At 37.2% G+C, this 19,732-nt stretch overlaps 2 protein-coding genes across 4 annotated transcripts; both read right to left on the bottom strand.

The window, feature by feature from the left end:
• Window positions 1-3,311: 3,311 nt before the first annotated feature.
• Window positions 3,312-7,288, bottom strand: LOC103696701 (50S ribosomal protein L24, chloroplastic). Its single transcript, XM_039132262.1, has 4 exons — window positions 7,077-7,288; window positions 4,238-4,276; window positions 3,817-4,047; window positions 3,312-3,699 (listed from the first exon to the last, which is right to left on the bottom strand). The coding sequence occupies exons 1-4, from the start codon at window positions 7,176-7,178 to the stop codon at window positions 3,499-3,501; spliced, it is 573 nt and encodes a 190-aa protein (XP_038988190.1). The 5' UTR covers window positions 7,179-7,288; the 3' UTR covers window positions 3,312-3,498.
• A 1,306-nt stretch (window positions 7,289-8,594) lies between these two features.
• LOC103696700 (calcium/calmodulin-regulated receptor-like kinase 1) lies at window positions 8,595-18,845 on the bottom strand. 3 transcript variants are annotated; one of them, XM_008778397.4, is made up of 8 exons: window positions 18,611-18,843; window positions 17,469-17,846; window positions 15,562-15,715; window positions 13,506-13,632; window positions 10,837-10,922; window positions 10,675-10,746; window positions 9,818-10,021; window positions 8,595-9,191 (listed from the first exon to the last, which is right to left on the bottom strand). In XM_008778397.4, the coding sequence occupies exons 2-8, from the start codon at window positions 17,780-17,782 to the stop codon at window positions 8,853-8,855; spliced, it is 1,296 nt and encodes a 431-aa protein (XP_008776619.1). In that variant the 5' UTR covers window positions 17,783-17,846; window positions 18,611-18,843; the 3' UTR covers window positions 8,595-8,852. The 3 variants fall into 3 exon arrangements, with proteins under 3 accessions (XP_008776619.1, XP_008776618.1, XP_017695988.1); XM_008778396.4 differs by having other exon boundaries at window positions 10,675-10,922; window positions 18,611-18,845; XM_017840499.3 differs by having other exon boundaries at window positions 10,675-10,922; window positions 17,469-17,709; window positions 18,611-18,844.
• Window positions 18,846-19,732: the final 887 nt, after the last annotated feature.

The following is a 19,732-nucleotide window of genomic DNA, read 5'->3' on the forward strand; positions in this document are numbered from 1 at the left end:
ACCAATATAGATCCAAAATCGTTTCCCACCTATGCCACATTGTTTTGATGTCAACAACTAAATAATGATCATGCTGCTGCACAGGGAAGCATGATATAGGGTGAACTACCATACTCCTATTCAATGGAACTTCCCAGTAAATTTGACAATATGAAATAAATATTCCAAGAAGAAATAGGTTCATCCATCTAAGAGATCCAATTCTCCATCGGGTGCACACTCAAAAAATTTCACCAATAACTCACATCCTTTCTCCAGGCTATATCATCGTCCAAATCAATTCAGAAGAAACTGAATTTTTCTGCAAATTCATTCAATAATTCAAACTTATACACTTCTGCGATACTGTAGAAATGATGTTTTTTGTTTCCATACCTGTATTTTGAAGTTCTTACCTTTGACATGCTTGTGTTCGCATGATCTAAATTAATTTTCCATCCTTTTATATTCTTGGAATTTTTTTTTCCCCTGATATTTCACTCCTCCTGTTAAGTGTTAAAGCATTTTGGGATCCTTCTCTGGACCTTCCCAGTCCAAGGTCTTGATTACAGAAAGCATATGACCTCCAATAAGCTTACTGGCTACAGACCTTGCAGGTGTAAACTACAACTTGAAGCCAATTCAACATGAGGTATACAAGATTCCGAATAAAAACCTTCAGTGGACCTTCATTATATGATCTTTTCAAAGTGGAAATTTCGAAAAGTTGTTTTGCATCCTGTAGTTTCTTGCAGACATTTTGAACAGTTTCACATTAGAAACAAAAGCAAACAGATAGAAACCCCTGAAAAATTGTAGTCAAATACTGCTCTTTATTGTCATATCCATATTCCAGTTGAAATTCGATAAAAGCTTGCTGGTTGCATAACTGAAAAAAGTGGCAACTTATGACATGAGACTAATGGCCCATATTTAAAATGGGGTGCAGTTGTCAGCTGACAAAGAATGGGGAGCCCCTAAGTGCTCAGGCTAATCAGAAGATGTTAAAAAGACTGCTTGTTGCAAGTGATATAACATGTAGAATGAAGTCAATTTGTCAACAATAGAAGTATAAGAATTGCCAATAAGAGCTGATGAGGTCACTAAGCCTAAATATGATATGCAAACAAGATGTTCCACAGGATTCTAGATGGTGTGAAAATTGAGAAATACAAGACAATGCAGCTCTAAGGAGATATTGCATGATAATAAATGAACTGTTGCAGTTTGTAGAGTGGTCTGAAATAAAATCCATCTTTAATAATGGCATTTTTTTGCGGTCGATAGTTCCATGATTGCTGCTTAAGTTTGCCGCATTGTACAACTTGTTTTCTAAGATCATGCCTGCTTTTCATTTACTGTGTCTGTATGTCCAAGTTTTTCTCCATCATGATCATTCAGATACAGAGCAGACATCCGTGGTCATGAAGGAAACATGAAAGCACTGACTGTATGTTATGATTGAACATCAGATTGAAGCTAACACCTGAAAATTTGCGCTTGAAGCCAGGCCAGAGCAACTTTAAGCAAGGGGCATCGTTAATAAACCTATAGGTATTCACCATTAAAGCTCATGCAGTCATGGAACAACCCTCTGACTTACCACAGTTTGGAAAAAAGTTCCAAACAAAGAAATATAATGATATCGTTGGTCTAGCACCCCCCAAACCATCGGGTGGCCATTGGGGCGACCTGCATGGCTTACCAGATCTGGCTGGCGAGGAATGTTCGGACATTTGGCGAGAGCAGTCCATCCCGAAGGTTCGTCGTGGAGCATGCCTGGGTACAGGTATTTGAGATCACTCATGTAGACATGGCATATGAACCCTTGATAGCTCGGGACACCGGGGCTCCCTCTTTGCTCGGGTAGCGCCTCGGACGGTGTTCTTCACCAGAAAACCCCCACCCCCGAGTTTCCTCAAGGTCAACTTCGATGGATGCGTGCTTGACGACGGCAGGAGGAGAGGCGCTGGCTTCATTATCAGGAGCCCAGACTCCAGGGTAGTGGTTGCTGGTAGCTATCAGATCTTCAACACCTCAGTTCCTAAAGCAGAGTTGAGGGCCGCATGGGCCGGCCTGAGCCATGCTCGGCGTGTGCTGCAGGCCAGCTCAGTCATAGTGGAGAGCGACGACTACCGTGATTGGTTGGATCCAGGGTGGCTCCAATGGCGGTGGAGGGGGCCACCCCCTGCTTCGGGATATTTGGGCTATGATGAGTATTGGTGTGGCTTTTCAGGCTAAGCATGTGTTCAGAGAGGCAAACGGGGCTGCGGACTGGGTGGCTTCGTATGTGGCTAGTCACTCTAGGGGCATCTTGTGGGTTGGAAAGGGGGAGTTGCCTATAGCGCTCCAAGACTTGCTGTTTTCTGACTTTATTGGATGTAATATAATGATAACCATAACCGTCCAGCATTATCTCAACTATTTACAATCGGTTTTGTGGATCTGCATTCACCAAGCATTCTTATTTAGGCCATCTCTGATGCTATTTCAAGATAAAGAAAGATGAAATTTTTTAATATAGAGAATTATGTTTATGTTAACATAGGACAGTCTATAAGCCAATGGAAATGGAAATACACTCGCATACTTAATCATATCTACTCTTTATGCTGATTAGTAAAATAAATAAAATGATAAGAATACATCTCAAGCTTAAATAAGTGAGATGTCACACAACTTCATTGATTGAAGTCAAAAAAAAATTGTGATGAGGCATCTTTCTTTTCTACAAAGCTTCTGCAACCGGGAACAAGAACACTTTAAGTTGTAGACTAAGGTTATCCAATCTCAGATATATAGATGTTTATAATGTTTGCATTTCAATGTTCAAGCTCAATTGGCCAAATCAATCTCTTTTAAACTCTTTCCCTAGACTGACTGCACTAACCAGACTAAGAGCTCAAATCTTCTTGCATTTCAGACTGTAACTGGATTTTGTTTATCACTTCAATCCATGTATATTGACTGGTCGAACTGGTCCTTGTGCTGCTTAATCCATGAATGGTTCAGGCAATTGAAGGAAGCTGAATCATGAAGTGAACAAATATAAGTGCTTCCTTTTTCTTTTTACTAAGACTGTACACCAATAACACAGTCAAGAAAGGCTGAAGTGGAAGAGAAAGAACCACTCTTGAGACTTGTTCTTCATAGCAGTCCATTTAGCAATTACATGCATACCTTGCATAATAAGTTTGTTTTATCACATTTTGATAATTGATTACTTGATTGCAAAAAAGAAACATCTAATGCTAGTATTAGACATATTATGGCATGCATATATATTAATATAAAAATAGTAACTAAGACATTCTAGAATGCAAACATGTCCATGAAAAAGTCTAAAGGCTATGGTAAGGTATAACAAAGTGATAACAATATGTTATTGAAGGGAACTTTGGAATAGAGTTGAAAACACAACTTGAAACAAAATATTTATGAACGTGAGTGCAAGAAATCAAAAATATATGCGATGGAGTCAACAAGCACATTCATGAAGAGAACTTCAGCTGCTTCACATTAAGCGGATTTTTCTTCTCTTTCTTTCTTTCTTTCTTTAATCACACTTTTCCAGTTCTCTGCACTGTCAATTATCTCACCAGTCTTAATGAGGTAACGAACTTTGGTCCCATCCTCAAGGATTTTATGCCCCACTCTGCTCGCTAGTTGTTTTTCCTTTGAGTAAAGCATCACATTTGAGCTGTGAATAGGTGCTTCAATCTGTTTAACAAAGATTTGCAGCACAATTTATGCTCAAATAAGATATGCCAGAAGAAAAGGAACAAATAAAACAAACGAGGAAATTCAAGACCATAGTTCCATTAGGAGCAAAGCTACCTTCACAATCTGCCCTGGCTCACCCTGTTCTCTACTCTTCATGTGTTTTGTCTTCAAGTTCATGTCTTGTACGATCACAGTACTGTTATGCCTGAAAACCCGAGTAATCTCTCCAATTTTACCTTTCTCATGACCTGAGATAATTTTCACAGTGTCGCCAACTTTAACATGCATCTTATGCAATATGGGGAGGCTGTTTGGTTTACATTTCTTACGCTCCCAACGTTGAAGCTGCAGTAAAAGAACACTAATAGTCTTTAAAGCCAGTTACATATTTCCATTCAAGAAGTTGTAGCTCATTATACATCATATAGCACTATCAATGAAAATGTATCTAATATAATATAATATTAGATTTTAAATAATTATATTTCAGAAAAAATGAGAACACAAGATGTAAAAGAAGAATTGAAGTACTAACCCTCATAACAATTGTGCATGGCTTATCCACAAAATTGATCTGTATACCACAAAATGTCCAATATATTAGAATTGCAGTCACATAAGATGAATAGTAAAAAGCATGTATCATAAGGGTATAGTACATAAGAAATAATCAGAAAGAGCAAGCATTAACCTTTGGTACATTCTTTATTCAACCAATTCCAGAACAATAAAATTATGATTACCTAAGGCATCTTAAATAAACTCCCTAATATATCTATAAAAGTTCTAATAGCTTGACAGATGGAATATCATTAAAACACAATGTGCTTGTAATTAGTAACATAAAACAAATTTACATGATTGGTCCACTATTTACTTTCCCGACAGTTTATCATCGACGAATTTTCCTCCATCCAGTTTGCTATAAATCATCTATTAGTGTATCCAATGTTGGTTTCAAATTCCATCAGAATATTGTCCTTGTTTGTTTATTTCCTTGATGACATATTCTCTGGGAAAATACTCCTGGTGTTTTTCTACGATTACATGGGAGTATGAGTAAGAGATTGTTGATTATCATTTGTTTTGAAGAGATCCTAGCTTAGCTAAGGGTTTAGGGGGAAACAAAAGTCCCCAAAAAATTGGATACCTTCTTCTTATAATCAGATTTTTGCATTTTCTATTTCTTTTAGAAAGGTAAATGAGATTTATTGCACTATAGAAGGAGCATCATACTGTCAGGATCACGTCAATTCCAATGTCATTAAAATGTTGACAACTATCATTGAAGGCAAGATGCCATCAGCTATTTAATTGAACAACAGAGCCTAAACTTCATTAAAGTAGTTTTATCAACCCTTTATCATATTGCCTGTTCAACAGTTCACATGCCCACCTTTTTTTTAAAAAAAAGAAAAAGTGAGCAAAAAACCATTGTTTGAGAAGCGACATCAATGAAATTCTGCAAAAAGATTGTCTTATTGTCAAGTTAGATATTTAACTTGAGATTGTCCCACATTAGTGATGCATGTCTCATGCATTCATTGTATTTAGTTTGCATAGAGAAGCAAGTATGTACCTTAAAAGTTCAAAATAGGCTTAATCATCATGAAAAAAACATTTAAAATTAGCCATGGTGTTTCTTAGGCTATCAAAATGCATCGGATGCATTTTGCTTGGCATTTGGTTGTACAATCTAGGGAAAGGACCAATAATTTGATATCCACCAAATGAAATCAGCTATGAACACAAAAAACTGAAACAAAGAGGATATTTTTCAACTAATTAAATTATACTGATATAATAGGTACTGCATGCATAATTTTTCTAGTTTAGACCTGACATGAACTTGGTTCAGATTAAGCTAGACACAAGCTGCACAATTACTTTTTCTCTTGAAACTTGACAAGAGTTTATTCATTTGTAAGCTGGGGATCCGACATACAAATATAGGCCTTGGATGGATGTACTGATGCACACAAACCATCCTCAGCTTGAATGCAGCAAAGGCTGGTCACAGGTGTTTTACAGGCATATGAGACAGAAAGTGGCGGCAAACTATGGTTAGTTATGGCATTCTCTAAGAGGTCAACAAGTTCAAGCACAAGTGAGTGCAGAAGCATGGTTTAGCACACTAGCGGAAGTTGGGTAGGCTCATGCATGTCTTAGTGAATTTGTCTCTGTTTCTACATGTGGGCATTGGACACAAAAAGCTAATGGACATACAAACAGGCTCATATGGGCTCCCCCGCATGCGGTAATCTTCAGGTTTCTCAAGCTACATGAGGAGCTTTTGGTTCGCATATGCGTGAGCCTAACTTGGCCATGGACTCGCTTACTAGCAAGAAGATCACTTCTCCTTTTGCATGTTTAAGGGCCGCACAAGCTCTACTGACAAGATCAACACGCAAATCTATGAACATCAGCCTACAGGTTATAATGTGTCAAGCAGGTGTTACAGACACCATACAGAAACACACTTATGTGAGGCAGGAAAGTGTAGAGATGTTCCACATGCAACTACCACAATGTATGAGATTATTGGTTACGTTTGCACTTGTGATGAATGTAATGATGTTTCAAGAGAAAAGAGAATAATTTGAAAATTTTCTTCTTCTTAGAGGTGGAGGTTCCATTTTCATGGAGCTTCTAAAATTCTAACCATAGAGTTCTGCTTTTGAGACCTTAAACCCCTTCTCACCCGATCAAATTTGGATGTCTAGAACCTGGTAGCATGACCTTAAATCGTGTGACTGAAAGTGTAACCTTAAGGACAAATATGTACTATATTAAAAAGTGCTGCAAATTCTTTAGGCCTGTCAAATATGTCCTTGAATAAAATATTATTTGATGTACAAATAAAACTTTATTATGTAACAATCACTAGTATGAGTAGTTTTGGAAACAAAAATGCACACACGCCAATCCCAATCCCCTCTCCTACATCCAAATTCCAAACCCCCCATCCCATTAGGTCTTTCTACACCTTCAATACATACATACATACATTGTTATTTGCTATTTTTATCTGATCTTTCTTTTTTTGTTAGTAGATGTGCGTCGTGCGCGCTGTATGCTGGTAATAACCAAAAAATGGGCTTCAATTGACCAATAAAAGGCCCTCGATTTACATTAAATTCCACCACAAATCAAAGTTTCTCAGACAATAAAACGATAAATTAATAAAGTATCAAAAAATAAAACTATCATTTAGCCCATCGACAACAAGGCCAAAAAATTAAAGATAATAACTCTTAAAGTTCCAAGAAACATCCGGTTAAGAAGAATACTAATAGATTCAAAGAATGAATCAAAGCCAACGAAGGAAGATGGAAGAAACCATCAAAAAGGAGAGAAGGGAGGAGAGAGCTAACCGGCGAGGGGAAGCAAGAGGGAGAGAAGCGCTGGCCCAAGAAGGAGTTGGAGACGAGGGACAGGGACGCCATGGAGCTCTGGAGAGCCACCACCGCCGCCATCTTCGATCGATCTCTCGCTTTCGCTCTCCTCTCTGGTTCGAGAGTTTTCGGATAAAGCGCAGGGCTTTTGGACGGGGCACGGAAGAGCTACATGATGATGGGTTCGGCCAATCCCGTTATAGATATATATATATATATATATATATATATATATATATATATATATATATATATATATATAACCGCAGTTATTTTTTATTATTCTTTTGTTATTTTTTTCGGTAACGGACTTTAGACTCCTACTTTATATGTCTTTATTTGAAATATCAAATAATATTTTCATTATTTTTTTTTCTCAAAATTTTCTTCAAAATACTTTTACGGGCTAAAATAAATATATTATTTTATTCAATAAAAAAGTAAGGAAAAAAATGATGTCATTTTTTTGTTATTATCCATTATCTTTCATTATAATGGTTATTATTTTAGCATCTTACAACCATTATAATTTTAGTAGACGATGTGTTGATTTGGCGAGGTAGGTTGCATGTTTTTCTTTTTCTACTAGTCTACCAACAATATGCTCAACCTTATAACATCTCGAACCCTAAGACCAATTAGCTGGTGTAGGTGAAAATTTATCGGCCTTGATTAGCTCCCAAAAAGCTTTATATTTGTGCATACTAGAATGTGCCCACAATATAATGTTTCCACCGCATCATGCAAGCTGATTCATATGATGCAATTTGTAAATCGACATAGCCATTATTCATGCCCTGGCTGACAACAAATTGAGTTCAAAAGTTGAACTTCATATCGAATGTCCTACAAGTTGTTGCCCTTTGATCTCAAGCACTAGGCCTTCGCCAGTTTTGACCGTACAAGTCTCTTTTAGTTTAGAGTTTAATTATTTCTGAATGGATCTGGCTTTTGTCTTTGAACAATTGGGATCCACTTGAGATTGGCTTGGTTTGTATTAGCCATTCAACAACCCCATTCACCTTTACGAATGTTGCTAACTCAATTGCTCGATTCTGTCAAAAATTCCGAGAATTCACAAACTTTGCCTGACCGTTGGAAGTTGGAAGAACACCCAGCTTAGCCCACATCAGACCATAACTTAATATCTCTTGCCAAGTTCAGTGCATCTTGTGTGACACAATAAAATCGTTGGGTCCTGTGACCATGATGGTTCAACTTGAGCTAAGTCTGTCCACCGTAGCTTTCCCTGGAAATAAACCCCAACCCTCCAGTTTGCCCATTCCAGCTTCAGCATGCGGCAGTGTTGATTTTGAGCCAGTTTCAGCTCCTGCAATCAGATGTGTGGTCTGGGCAATTCATCGGCAGCGACATTCAAGTTTAAATCATGGGAGACACTACAGCTGAGTAGCAGTCTAAGCTTTGATAATGAAGGAAAAAAAAAAAAAAAAACTAAACTCCAACCATATAAAGGAATTCAAGATTTTCATCCAAATAGAAGAGCATATAAGATATGTCACTTGATTGCACACTGGAAGTAAGTCACAACCATGAAACAACACCACTTTCCATCTTTCCTTGCAGATGAACAATGATTGTAGAAATGGCTAACATTACAAAGAAATTAAAATCCATGAACCTTTCAAAGTCCCAACCCATCAACCTTCAAAATTACAACAGCTCATTTGTAATGAACAAAACTATCAACAGCAAAAGAACACAAAAAAGAAAAGTACAAATGAATGGAGAAATCTATCAAACATCAGGCAGATCAGACAGGCTATCAATGGACTCCCCTCTCTGATGTTCAGAAATCGAAGTCCGAAGATCTGATGGTTCTTGATCTGTGGATTCTTCCTCTGCCATGAAAGGCAATGATCGCTCGCTGCGATGCCTCTTGCCGTGTCTTGCTTTTACAACACGTGTCAGTGCTTGGACCATGTCTCTCATGGATGGTCGCTTTCTGGAGATTCGGCTGATGCACTTGTATGCAAGGGCTGCCACTACGTTGAGTTCTCGAACATCGAATATACCATCCAATCGGGAGTCTGCTATTTCCTCCCACCCAGCTCTTCCCTCAGAATTTATCGCAGCCTAACACAAACATATGTTTCAACAAACATCATATCATTTACCCGAATGTGTTTGTAGGGAATAACTTGTTACAGGAAGCAGCATGAAGATCAGAGAAGAGACGCAGACTTCTTGTATTTAAAGTGTCAGATAACATCAACAAGGATCACAGAATGAGGGCTATAATTTTATGTTGTATGTCTAATATATGGAATAAGATATATGGTGATATCAATTTTCTCCCCTCTCTTTATATTGATAAGGTGATCAGTACAACTAAGACTAATAAATTAGCTAATAGTACTCTGAAGGGAGTCAAAAGGTATTTTATTTGGATGCATCTTTTTGGCCAAACTAAATAAAAGTCAGAAGGTTAAAATGCCCCTTACAAGACAAGAATAGTTCTCCCAGTTGGAAAGTCCGTCCAAGAATAAAATGATATTAGGCTATTCTTAACCAACTACTGTTCCATTACCATAGTGACTTACAGATGAAGTTTATCATTTTCAGAGTTTTTAATGTGTCAGATGAAAATAGGTTAACATATTCCAACAAAAAATTATGCAAAACTAAATGCATGATGGGAAGAACACTATATGATGTAGAATTTTAAATATTGAAAATAGATGGTGAGAAAGAGATCTTACAAGCTCAACATATTCCATAAGACCCTGTGGCGGGTTCCTGCCTGTGATCAACTCAAAAAGCAAAATGCCATAGCTATATACATCACTTTTCTTCGTGAATGACCTTGACGATACATACTCAGGATCAAGGTAACCATAAGTTCCCCTGATATTAGATGCATGACGACTAACCATTTCTTCTCGTGAAAGCCCAAAGTCAGCAACCTGCTCAATAAAGCTTCCCTTTTCATTAATTAAGGTATAATTTAGTCAACTAAAAAGTACAACCATGTAAGTAGATAGATTTCTAAGGTAGGTTCTTCCATGTATGGAAACTTCTCTCCCTGTCCCATCATCTAGAGATGGTCATCATATTCACCCGCAGCTTCATAAAAATAAAAGCATAATCCTCTCTTCTTATCACTCTCTCTAACTTCTGAATTCCTAAGCCACAACCTCTTTGTTCCATTAGAAAAAATACCTCTAACCATAAGTATTCTTGGTACAACCTTCCTATCAGAAGATTATATTACACAGCAAAAGCTGAACTTCAACATGTCAACAGAAAACACAATAATCCATACATCACATCTGATACAAGTACAGGATCATTTGAATAAAGTTTTAAGGGATACAAACTGCTATTCATTTGATTAAAGATTACAGAGAACTATATGATATACTCGACAATACTGAAGGAGACAAAAATGATATAAAACAAAATTAAAACAAAAAAAAAGAAAACAAGGATGACATGGCAAAGCTCAAAAATTTACTAATACACTCCAGCATGACAAACAACCACTTGCCAATTTGTACATATACTCAAGATTTTCTTATACATGCATTATAACTATAATCATGAAGGATTGACATACCCTAGCTCTCATGGACCGGTCCAACAAAATGTTTGAAGACTTGATGTCGCGATGCACTACAGGTGGAACAGCCTGCATAAGAACGAGCAAAAGAAACAAAGCTTTACTGTACTTCTTACTTTCTCCATTATTTTCTGCTAGTGATATGATATGAGAGCTTACCCCATCATGAAGATACTCCAAGCCTCTAGCAACATCTAGAGCTATATTAATCCTCCAGTCCCAGCTCAATGCTTCATGCTTTTCACCTGCCATTGTTGGGAACATTGTAATTCAATAATCTGAATAAGAGAATTCTAATGTATACGACTCCTCTGTGCCGCATTAGACACATTAGTCCTACATAGGGAAAAAAGAAGGAAATACACACACATCAAAATTTTGAAACATATTTATGGAAGAAGTGTGGTGGGTGGACGAGACAATTGTTTCAACAATTCATCTTCTTATCCTTCGATATTTTCACTTGTCTTCGATCAACTCTGATAAACAGTCTCTAGATCTGTAAATGTTGTGCAGAAATACGACCAATATGATTAATAAAATTTATATAAGCTAACTGATCGGATGTGTCGTTGGATGTCAATTTTTTTCTGAATTTAAAAACTAGAGCTTGTGAATTCTCACAATGGCTTATTGCTGTTTATTGAATAAAATAATACTCTAAATTTAAAATATGCTACTTGTTCTTTTTATGTATTTGGAGTGGAAGTTTCACTTGCTATGTAAAAGAAATATATATTCAATTTTCTAGAATGATGACGACAGATAGATTATAGGGTGAATATTATTTGTTTCCTGCTATCAGAATAACATGCTGCAAATTGTTGGATAGGAAAATAACTAACACAAAACTCATAAGACTATTCTTTCTCATCTAACAGGCATTCTGTCACAAAACTTCAGTAAACGGTAACTAGTTTCATTTCAAGTGGATAAAGCTGCACAAAAGAAAACCAATTATATCACATAACACATGTTACCTGTACCATAAAGTGAGTTCATTTTACTTTTTACTTTGGAAGTGCTTTTTTTATGCAAATTAACATTGTTACAAGGGAGAACAAAAAATACTGTAAATTGACTGATATCCACATGGCAGCCAGGAATGAATAAATATAGATGCAAGGACAGCACAATAAAATATAAGGAAAGAACATATAAATTGTAGTATTATAGATCATGAGAATGGCTTAGAACATGATTTCCCAAACAATAAAGGAAATTTGGAGATAATGGAAAGATGGGAAGAGGAAATATTTCAGTTGATCAGTTGATAGAATTATTAGTGGTAATTTATCTACAAGGGGCGTGTGAACTTGGGAGGAAAGATAATAGAATGATTTGGGAAAATAAAGAGATCTCTGATATTTGACACATACAAGAAACAAACAAAAGAAACATAGCTCTACTAATGGATACAAGAGGCTGCACAACATTCTTTGTGGACATATTGTAAGTCTCCTCATTCTTATGCGGCACCTAGATTGCAACACCAATACAAGATGGAGTTTGCACCAGTATCCTAATAGATTTCAAAAAATCAAATCCTTGAAGTCACAATAAAGGTTTTCAAAAACTTCTTGAAAGTCAATTTCTACTTACTAAAGTACACAGCTTGCTTATAATAAGGGGTCTCAATGACTTGCAAGCAATCAAAGACCATAGCCAATATTAAAATAAAAAGTCACCTAGAATGAACAAATAAATAATATTACTAACCTTACGTAAGAAGATCAATAATCGGTGAAATAATTTGATTATAACTGAATCGATAATAAGGAGGAATAATGTATATAGCTCCTCAAAAATATTTGACACTGCATATTAAACCTCTGGATCTATCAATTATGTTAAAGTCCTTCATGTGATAGGCTAGTGCACATCCCTCCTTCCAGATTACACTGCTGCAACTTGTATAAACATTGCTGGAACATTTGCTAATCAAGTTTTATAAACATTGCTGGAACATTTGTTAATCAAGTTTTCTTGACAGATAATTCTATATCTTAAACTTAATGGACAGCATTGTGCCAATTCCTTCACCAATAGGGCGTGAGTGTGAGTGAACACAGGCCCCAAACAAGCTTTGCTCCCTCCAAGAGAATAAAGGCACAAATTGGAAATCCACGTTCTGCTCCCTCCAACAGATGAAGGGGTTGATGTGAATATAGGATCCTAGTTTTATCATCTCCATAAAATAGAAGGATTGAGGTGAAGGAGGATTGTGGCTATGCACTCCCCACTCAGATGGATTTTGTGAAAATTGGATAATTAGCTTTGCTTCATCAATAGATGAAAGGGCTCTCGCAAATTCAAACTCCAACTATGCTACAGTCTGGAGATGGAGAGATTGAGCAAACCCTAGCTCTCCAGTACCATCAAGAAGAGGTGGAGGTGGAATGTGTTTGGGGTGAATGAAAATGGCAAAATAGATGCTTATACAAATTTCTACTAGCACATTCAAAGGATAGCACAGTGTAGGGGGAATTTTCAACATAAGGTGTATGGAGATGTACCTGTCGAACAAAAGGACCATTTCTTAGTATTTACCTGAATGACATCGAGGAAAGGGATTATACTTGCTAGTAGGAGTTTCAAGAGATATTTGGAAATACCAATTTTAGGAGAGTTAATATGCAAATGTGGAACTTATTGACAGGTACATGCAAAACCCCCACTTATATAGGTAGAGATAAGCAATAAGACATTTCTTTTAGAAAAACTCATGAATGTGTGATGACACCAAGAAATAATACTCCTCAATCATATTTTCTAGGTAGAGAAAAATGAGATTAAAATTTAGATGATTGATGACTCTTAACACATACTGTACAAGTGAGAAGCAAGGCTGCCATTAGTCATGTACTCATATATTAGCATATGCTGGCCTTTCTCAGAACAATACCCCACCAAATTGACAAGGTTCCGGTGATGCAATCTGCCAAGAAGTAGAACCTGGAAAGAAGAAAACGATTGTCAAACAATCCTATTGGCAATACCAAAATTTGTTAACAAAGACAAAATAGCTAACAAACAATTGAACTGGGTAACTGAGTGTCCAAAATTGAGTATTGAACAAGGTTTGCCGTACCGATCGGTATTGATGCATACCGACTGTGCTGCACCAGTACCGAATTGGTAGCGGTACAGAAGGTATATCGATACTCGGCATGCCAAACTGGATACCTTACCAGGCATACAGACACTATAATAGAATGGTACCACTACAGGATCCGGTACTAAGATGGTGAACTTTGGTATCGAAAGCAATATAAACCTTCAAAAGCAATCTCGTTGCTATCTTCCAAGAAAAAGTCATGAAACAATCAAGAAAACGCATCAGGGAGTAAACTTGATGGAAGATGTTTGACATAGATAAGGCACTACCATCTCAACCATCAATCCTTCGACATTAGACTAAGGGTCAAACTGTATGCTACCGGATACCCTATAGATTGCAAATTGAAAACCACATAAAGCAGAAGTGAAAAAACACAAATCAACAAACAAAGTGCCTTGGACATAGAACATTCAAATATTTCATGAAAGGATTAGATGAGTTAAGTCATAAAAGAATAAAGTGGAATGAAATGGGAGAAGACCACAGTTTCTATACGTCAGACATAAAATTAACCAAGACTACATACAACAAGCCTTGTCCCCTTTATTTTCTCATGCAACATACACTTTTAACCAGCCTTTAAGTTGGCATGTGCTGAAGAGTTTTCCCACGCATCAACAAAAAGGAATCAAAGAAAAAAACATTGTTCTCCACCTCTTGCTTGGTATGCATGTGTAAAGTTGCTCTCCACTTGATCTCCAAGATTTATGAAATAGATCATCATTCATATGCATGATTTAATCTAATGAAATTAAGAGTATGCATAGTGTAAAAACTCCTAGGAAATTGCAAAAATGGGGAAAGGGAAAGCAAAGATATGACAACGAAGTTTCAAGAAAAGTTACTTAGCAGTTAAATATATGCATCATGTGTTTTGACCTACTGATCTAGAGCTAATGACATGGTATAGATGTGGCTACAGCATTTAAACAAGTGTGAAAAATCATAAGCGCACAAATAGAAAAAAAAATAAGAGCAAGAATGTTAGTTCTTTTTTCTCACTGTGAGAAAAACCAAATTGTTTTGAATCTATTGAGATTATTGATATACATATACAGAAGTTGTACATAAAGCAGTATGATATGTAATTAAGTCCACCTTACATGATCCAAGTGCATCAAAAAGTAAGAGAACATAATGTATTCTGACATAATCAGCCGAACAGATCACAAATTCATAATTGCACTTGAAACTAGATGGAGTTCTGAAAAGTAGATGCAATCATGCACATCATGTATGATGAAAAGAAGAACTTATTTGATAACTAAGCGCATAACATTTGAAACTAAATACAATTTTATTCGATCATCTACATCATACATAAACACCTTTTTTGAAATTTGACTAGAGAATGTAATGCAAAGATTTGAAATAAGCATGCATATCACTACTATGTATAACACAAACTACCCAGTGTGGGACCCACAAATCTCCACCCTACTTTTTATCTCCATCCCACCTCCGCACAAGTGGATTGTAATACACCCCCTTCTCTCTCTCTCTGTGTGTGTGTCTGTGCATGTGTGTGTGCAGCTCCAAATCGTTCCATCTTCCATCCCCTTAATTAAATCACATGCGAATCACATGCTGAGCATAGTGATTATTGTCATGCCTATGGGATAAATATGAGCATCTTGCTCTCAATTATAACCACTTTTAGTTTTTTTTTTCTTTTTTTTTTTGGATTAATCGCCTATGTTTTCAGTAAGAAGAAAGGATATATTCTGAAACAAGACACGAATAAAATTCTTGCACCAAATTACCTCAGTTTGAAACTCCTTCTCGCCTTGCTTAGAATGAGTAGCAAGCACCTTGACAGCAACTGTCTCACCAGTGGGCATCTGAGCTTTATAAACAGGACCAAATGCTCCCTGGCCTAGCAATGTTGTAAAATTACTAGTTGCTTTTTGCAAATCCCTGTGAAGTCACCAACAGTAGTTATGTCAGATATGAATCAATGTCAAAATAAGTTTGCATGTCATATCCTTGTGTTTGCATCACTCTTCCATTGAAAAGAGGTTTCAGGTTCAGAACTTGGGAGGTGTTTCCTCAAATGTTTGACATGGATAGTTCTTCCATCATTCCTATGAAATGATTGGTGGAGGTCCCCTGGTTTTCTGTATTTTTTTTTCAAAAATTTAACTCTCAGGGACCTCAGAATCCATCAATTAAATCTTGTAGAGAATATCCAAGACCTCTAGATACTGTTATATAAGCATTAACATTAAAAGGTTTCAATTTAACAGCCTGAATCACTAATTGACATCAGTCGATGGGATTCATTATAAATTACATAACTTGCTGACTACACGATTCATTTTGATTTGGCATTGAATAATTCACCATTTGTAACTATAAAAACTTCAGGTGCATATGTTCAGCTTTTTTCACTCTATATTAGTTTTTGATATAAGATTTTGTTTGTCTAGCCTTTGCCAAGATTCAAATGCGACTCTGTAAATGAAAATGATGGTGCATCCAACCAGTAAACTAGCGGGATGATAGGTAATAGCTCAAGGCCTCAAATCCTGGCCGTCGTAAATCAGTTTTGGCTAGAATCAGATAATAATTGACTTGTGGTTTTGGTTTTGATTTTCAGCTAGTTTCACCCAAAATGAACTAGTTTAATCCAGTTTCCGCCCAGCACTTCTGGTTCTTAAGAGTTTCAGCCGATGTTTAACCACAACCGATCACAGATGCTATATTAAAAAAAATGTGAGACAACTTTCTAGAGACCTTTTAGGACCATTTTTTCATGCTTTAAAAAACTTGTGTGCGAGACCTTTCTGGAGCCATTTGGACCATTTCTTCGTTTCTTTAACTACATTTGAAAAATCAATGCTGATTCAATCCTTTTGGTTATTTTTTATTTCAAGCCCCCCCCCCCAACAAAAAAAAAACCAAATAAAAAAAAAAGAAACTGTGCGTACAATGGTTCAAAACAGAACATCATGCTCTAAATTGCTTACCACATAGTATATTCATTTGATTTCATATTCAATTATTTTTTTTCTATTCTTACTGTCTATTTTAACTGAAACTTAGAAATCTTGAAAATGATTATTGAAACCTCTTAAGCTAAGATTTGACAAATGCAACTCACACCAACAATCAACCAAGTTTCCCAACCTTGGTTTAATTTTATGATCTATTGTTCATATATTCCCCTACAGAAATGCTAGAATCCCGAGCGTTGCAAAGCACCTAGCCATAAAACTCTCCAAAATAGAAACTGTGCAGGCCTTGCTTTCATGAGGATTCCTCTTATCTTGAAATAAGTAATTTGATTGCACTTTTTCCTATGAAATTCATTGAGATGGAGGTGAAATTAAGCATCTTATCTAGATGGAAAGGAAAGAGATAACTGAACTTTATGTACAGCTGAACCAATTTAATAGTCCAGATGAGAGTTTCATGAAACATAATTTAGGTCAGAGATGCCTAGCTGTGGCAACCATGAGGAGCTAGAGTTAATTTTTTAAAAGCTAAATTCTCACCATTTGACTAATAAACATCAAATCTACAGAATATAATTGCCTATTCGTAATTTCGAAACAAGTTGCAAACCAGTGAAATATACCACCCTCACCAGAAGCCACAAAACAAAATCAATTTTAGCCTGAATGTTAAAAAGCAAGGACATCCGGAGGACAAACATAGATTACCATACCTGTAACAGTATTTGAGAATCCCAGAAACTGAGACCAAATTCTTTCGCTTAGGTCCCTCCGGCCACGAGGACATGCCCCTTTCCTCAGCAAATTTGGGGGACTCCTGACCTGCTGTCGAGTCTGAGAGTTCTGTACAAGTGTCAACACCATTGGCACGGATGGGGATGGTCGAAGCCCTCCTTGAACTGCTACTCCCTATCGGTGCACGCCTCTTGCGAAATCTAATGCACAGGAGAGCAGCTGCAGCCAAAAGCACCCCAATTACCACCCCTATTGTCACCCCTATAATCAGGCCCCAGGACACGCCTTTCATCTCCTCAACACCTTTCCAGTTCTAGAAAGCCAGTTTCCACCACTCCATGAGAAGGGCTTCAAATCTGCTTCCAGGCTTAAATTTCATTAATCAAAATGCTGACTTTCTATGTTCCCATTTAGACAAGTTGAATGGAAAGGTCAAAAACCACATGTTTTCGCATCATGGCATGGCAATGGAACAAGTCTAGATTAAATTGTTAACTAGGCAGGGTCAACATCACGCAGTTATAAACAAGAAACGATGTACAATATTATTAATTTAATACGACTTCGCCATTTCCAAAAAGAACATCAAAGCCGTCACAATTTTCAAGTCAGATTCAAGATCACCGTCTAATGTTGTTTGCAAGAAAACAAAATTAATTCAGCAATTGTATGGGCTTCCTCCAGTTCCCAAAAATAACCCTATAGCAGGGGCCGAACGCTGAATTTTCTTTCCCTCCTAGTCACCACCAATTTGAGCTCCAAAACCACATAAATCTCATCAGATCAATCACAGAGGCAGCTCTCCACATCCAAAAAAAATCCAAAAAATTGAAGAAAACGCAACCAAAATTTGAAAAAGAAATGAACAACTGCTAAATCAAAATCACATTAAAATGATAATTAATAGACAAGAAAAAAAAACCAATGGAATCCATCAACCCGAATAATACAAGATCCGTTCTCCACTGCAGAGCAACAAAAAGGAATAAAAAAAAAACAAGTCGAAATCCAACGAAATCGGATCTCGTTTGGGAAGAAAATAGCTTCCAGACACCCTAAATTTCTTGAAACAAAATATAAAGCCAGTAAGAGCGTAGGATCAAATCGATGAGGAGATCACCTGTTCCGGAGATCTGGAGCCGCCAAGACTTTGGAATCCGAGGGCTTAGCGAGCGATCGGAGGGGTCGCATTCCCTCCGGCGACGGAGAAAAAGACAACTAAACTAAAAGGCGAAGGGAAGAACAAAGTTAAAAAAAAAAGGGGAAGTTTGAAGACGCGCGACGGGATCCGATCTCGCTCCCTCCATCAATATTGAAGAGACTCGAAAACACGAATACGCGGAGGGAGTTACCTGTTTGTATGACGTCATCTTCTCCCGGTAGAAGTAGCTGCTTGTCACCTATGGGAGGCGATAGCTTCGTCGTTTTCGGCTGTGGTATTCTTTTCTAGGGAGAAGAGTAATATCGAGCTCTTGTGTAAGTGGCAGAACTCTATTTGTTAGAAGAAGGGCAAGGAAAGTGGAATAAATCTGACGCGTGTACAATTTGATGTTAGTTAATGTGATCCGCAGGAGGTTGGAGTTGAATGTCATAAATTGGGTAGCCGGTCTCTTTCTTAAATGACGGAAATGCCCTCCCATTTTATCTATTTGATTTTGGCGGTTGTTGACTTTCGTGCCCTAGGCCTAAGGTGGCTGGGTGTGGTTGACCTGAGCGCCCGACAAAATGGGAAACGAGTCGAGACTACCGCCCGTTTCCCAATACGGGAATCGCGTTCTGGCAAGATTGGATAGGCGGAACCGTAGCTCATGTTGGGCGCTGTGGACCCACGCCCGGAACCTCGACCGTTGGATTTGGTCCGAGATTCATGTTCGACCAACATGCCTCGGTCTGGCAATTTACTCTGCCTCGTCGGATCAAGATCCAAGATTGACATAGATAATGATAAAATGTGTCTCAAATTTAATTCAAATATATATATATATTTGTAAAAATAATTTATTTATAAAAAAAATTATTTTTGTAGTTTTATTCGATTTGATTTGTCCAATCCACCTTTTCTTTTTTTTTTAGTCTCTACCTGCCAGCCCTATCCCACCTCGAGAAAAATACCGGATGGATAGGTCTATCCAATTCATGTCCGATCCATTGCCATCCCTAGACTTATGATACATTGGACGGCCGTGATTGGGTTATTAGTAGGAATGTAGGTGTGCCCATATTAGAACGCGAGGACTCATTT

This window comes from Phoenix dactylifera, chromosome 12 (assembly GCF_009389715.1).
Source record: "Phoenix dactylifera cultivar Barhee BC4 chromosome 12, palm_55x_up_171113_PBpolish2nd_filt_p, whole genome shotgun sequence".
NCBI classification, from domain to species: domain Eukaryota; kingdom Viridiplantae; phylum Streptophyta; class Magnoliopsida; order Arecales; family Arecaceae; genus Phoenix; species Phoenix dactylifera.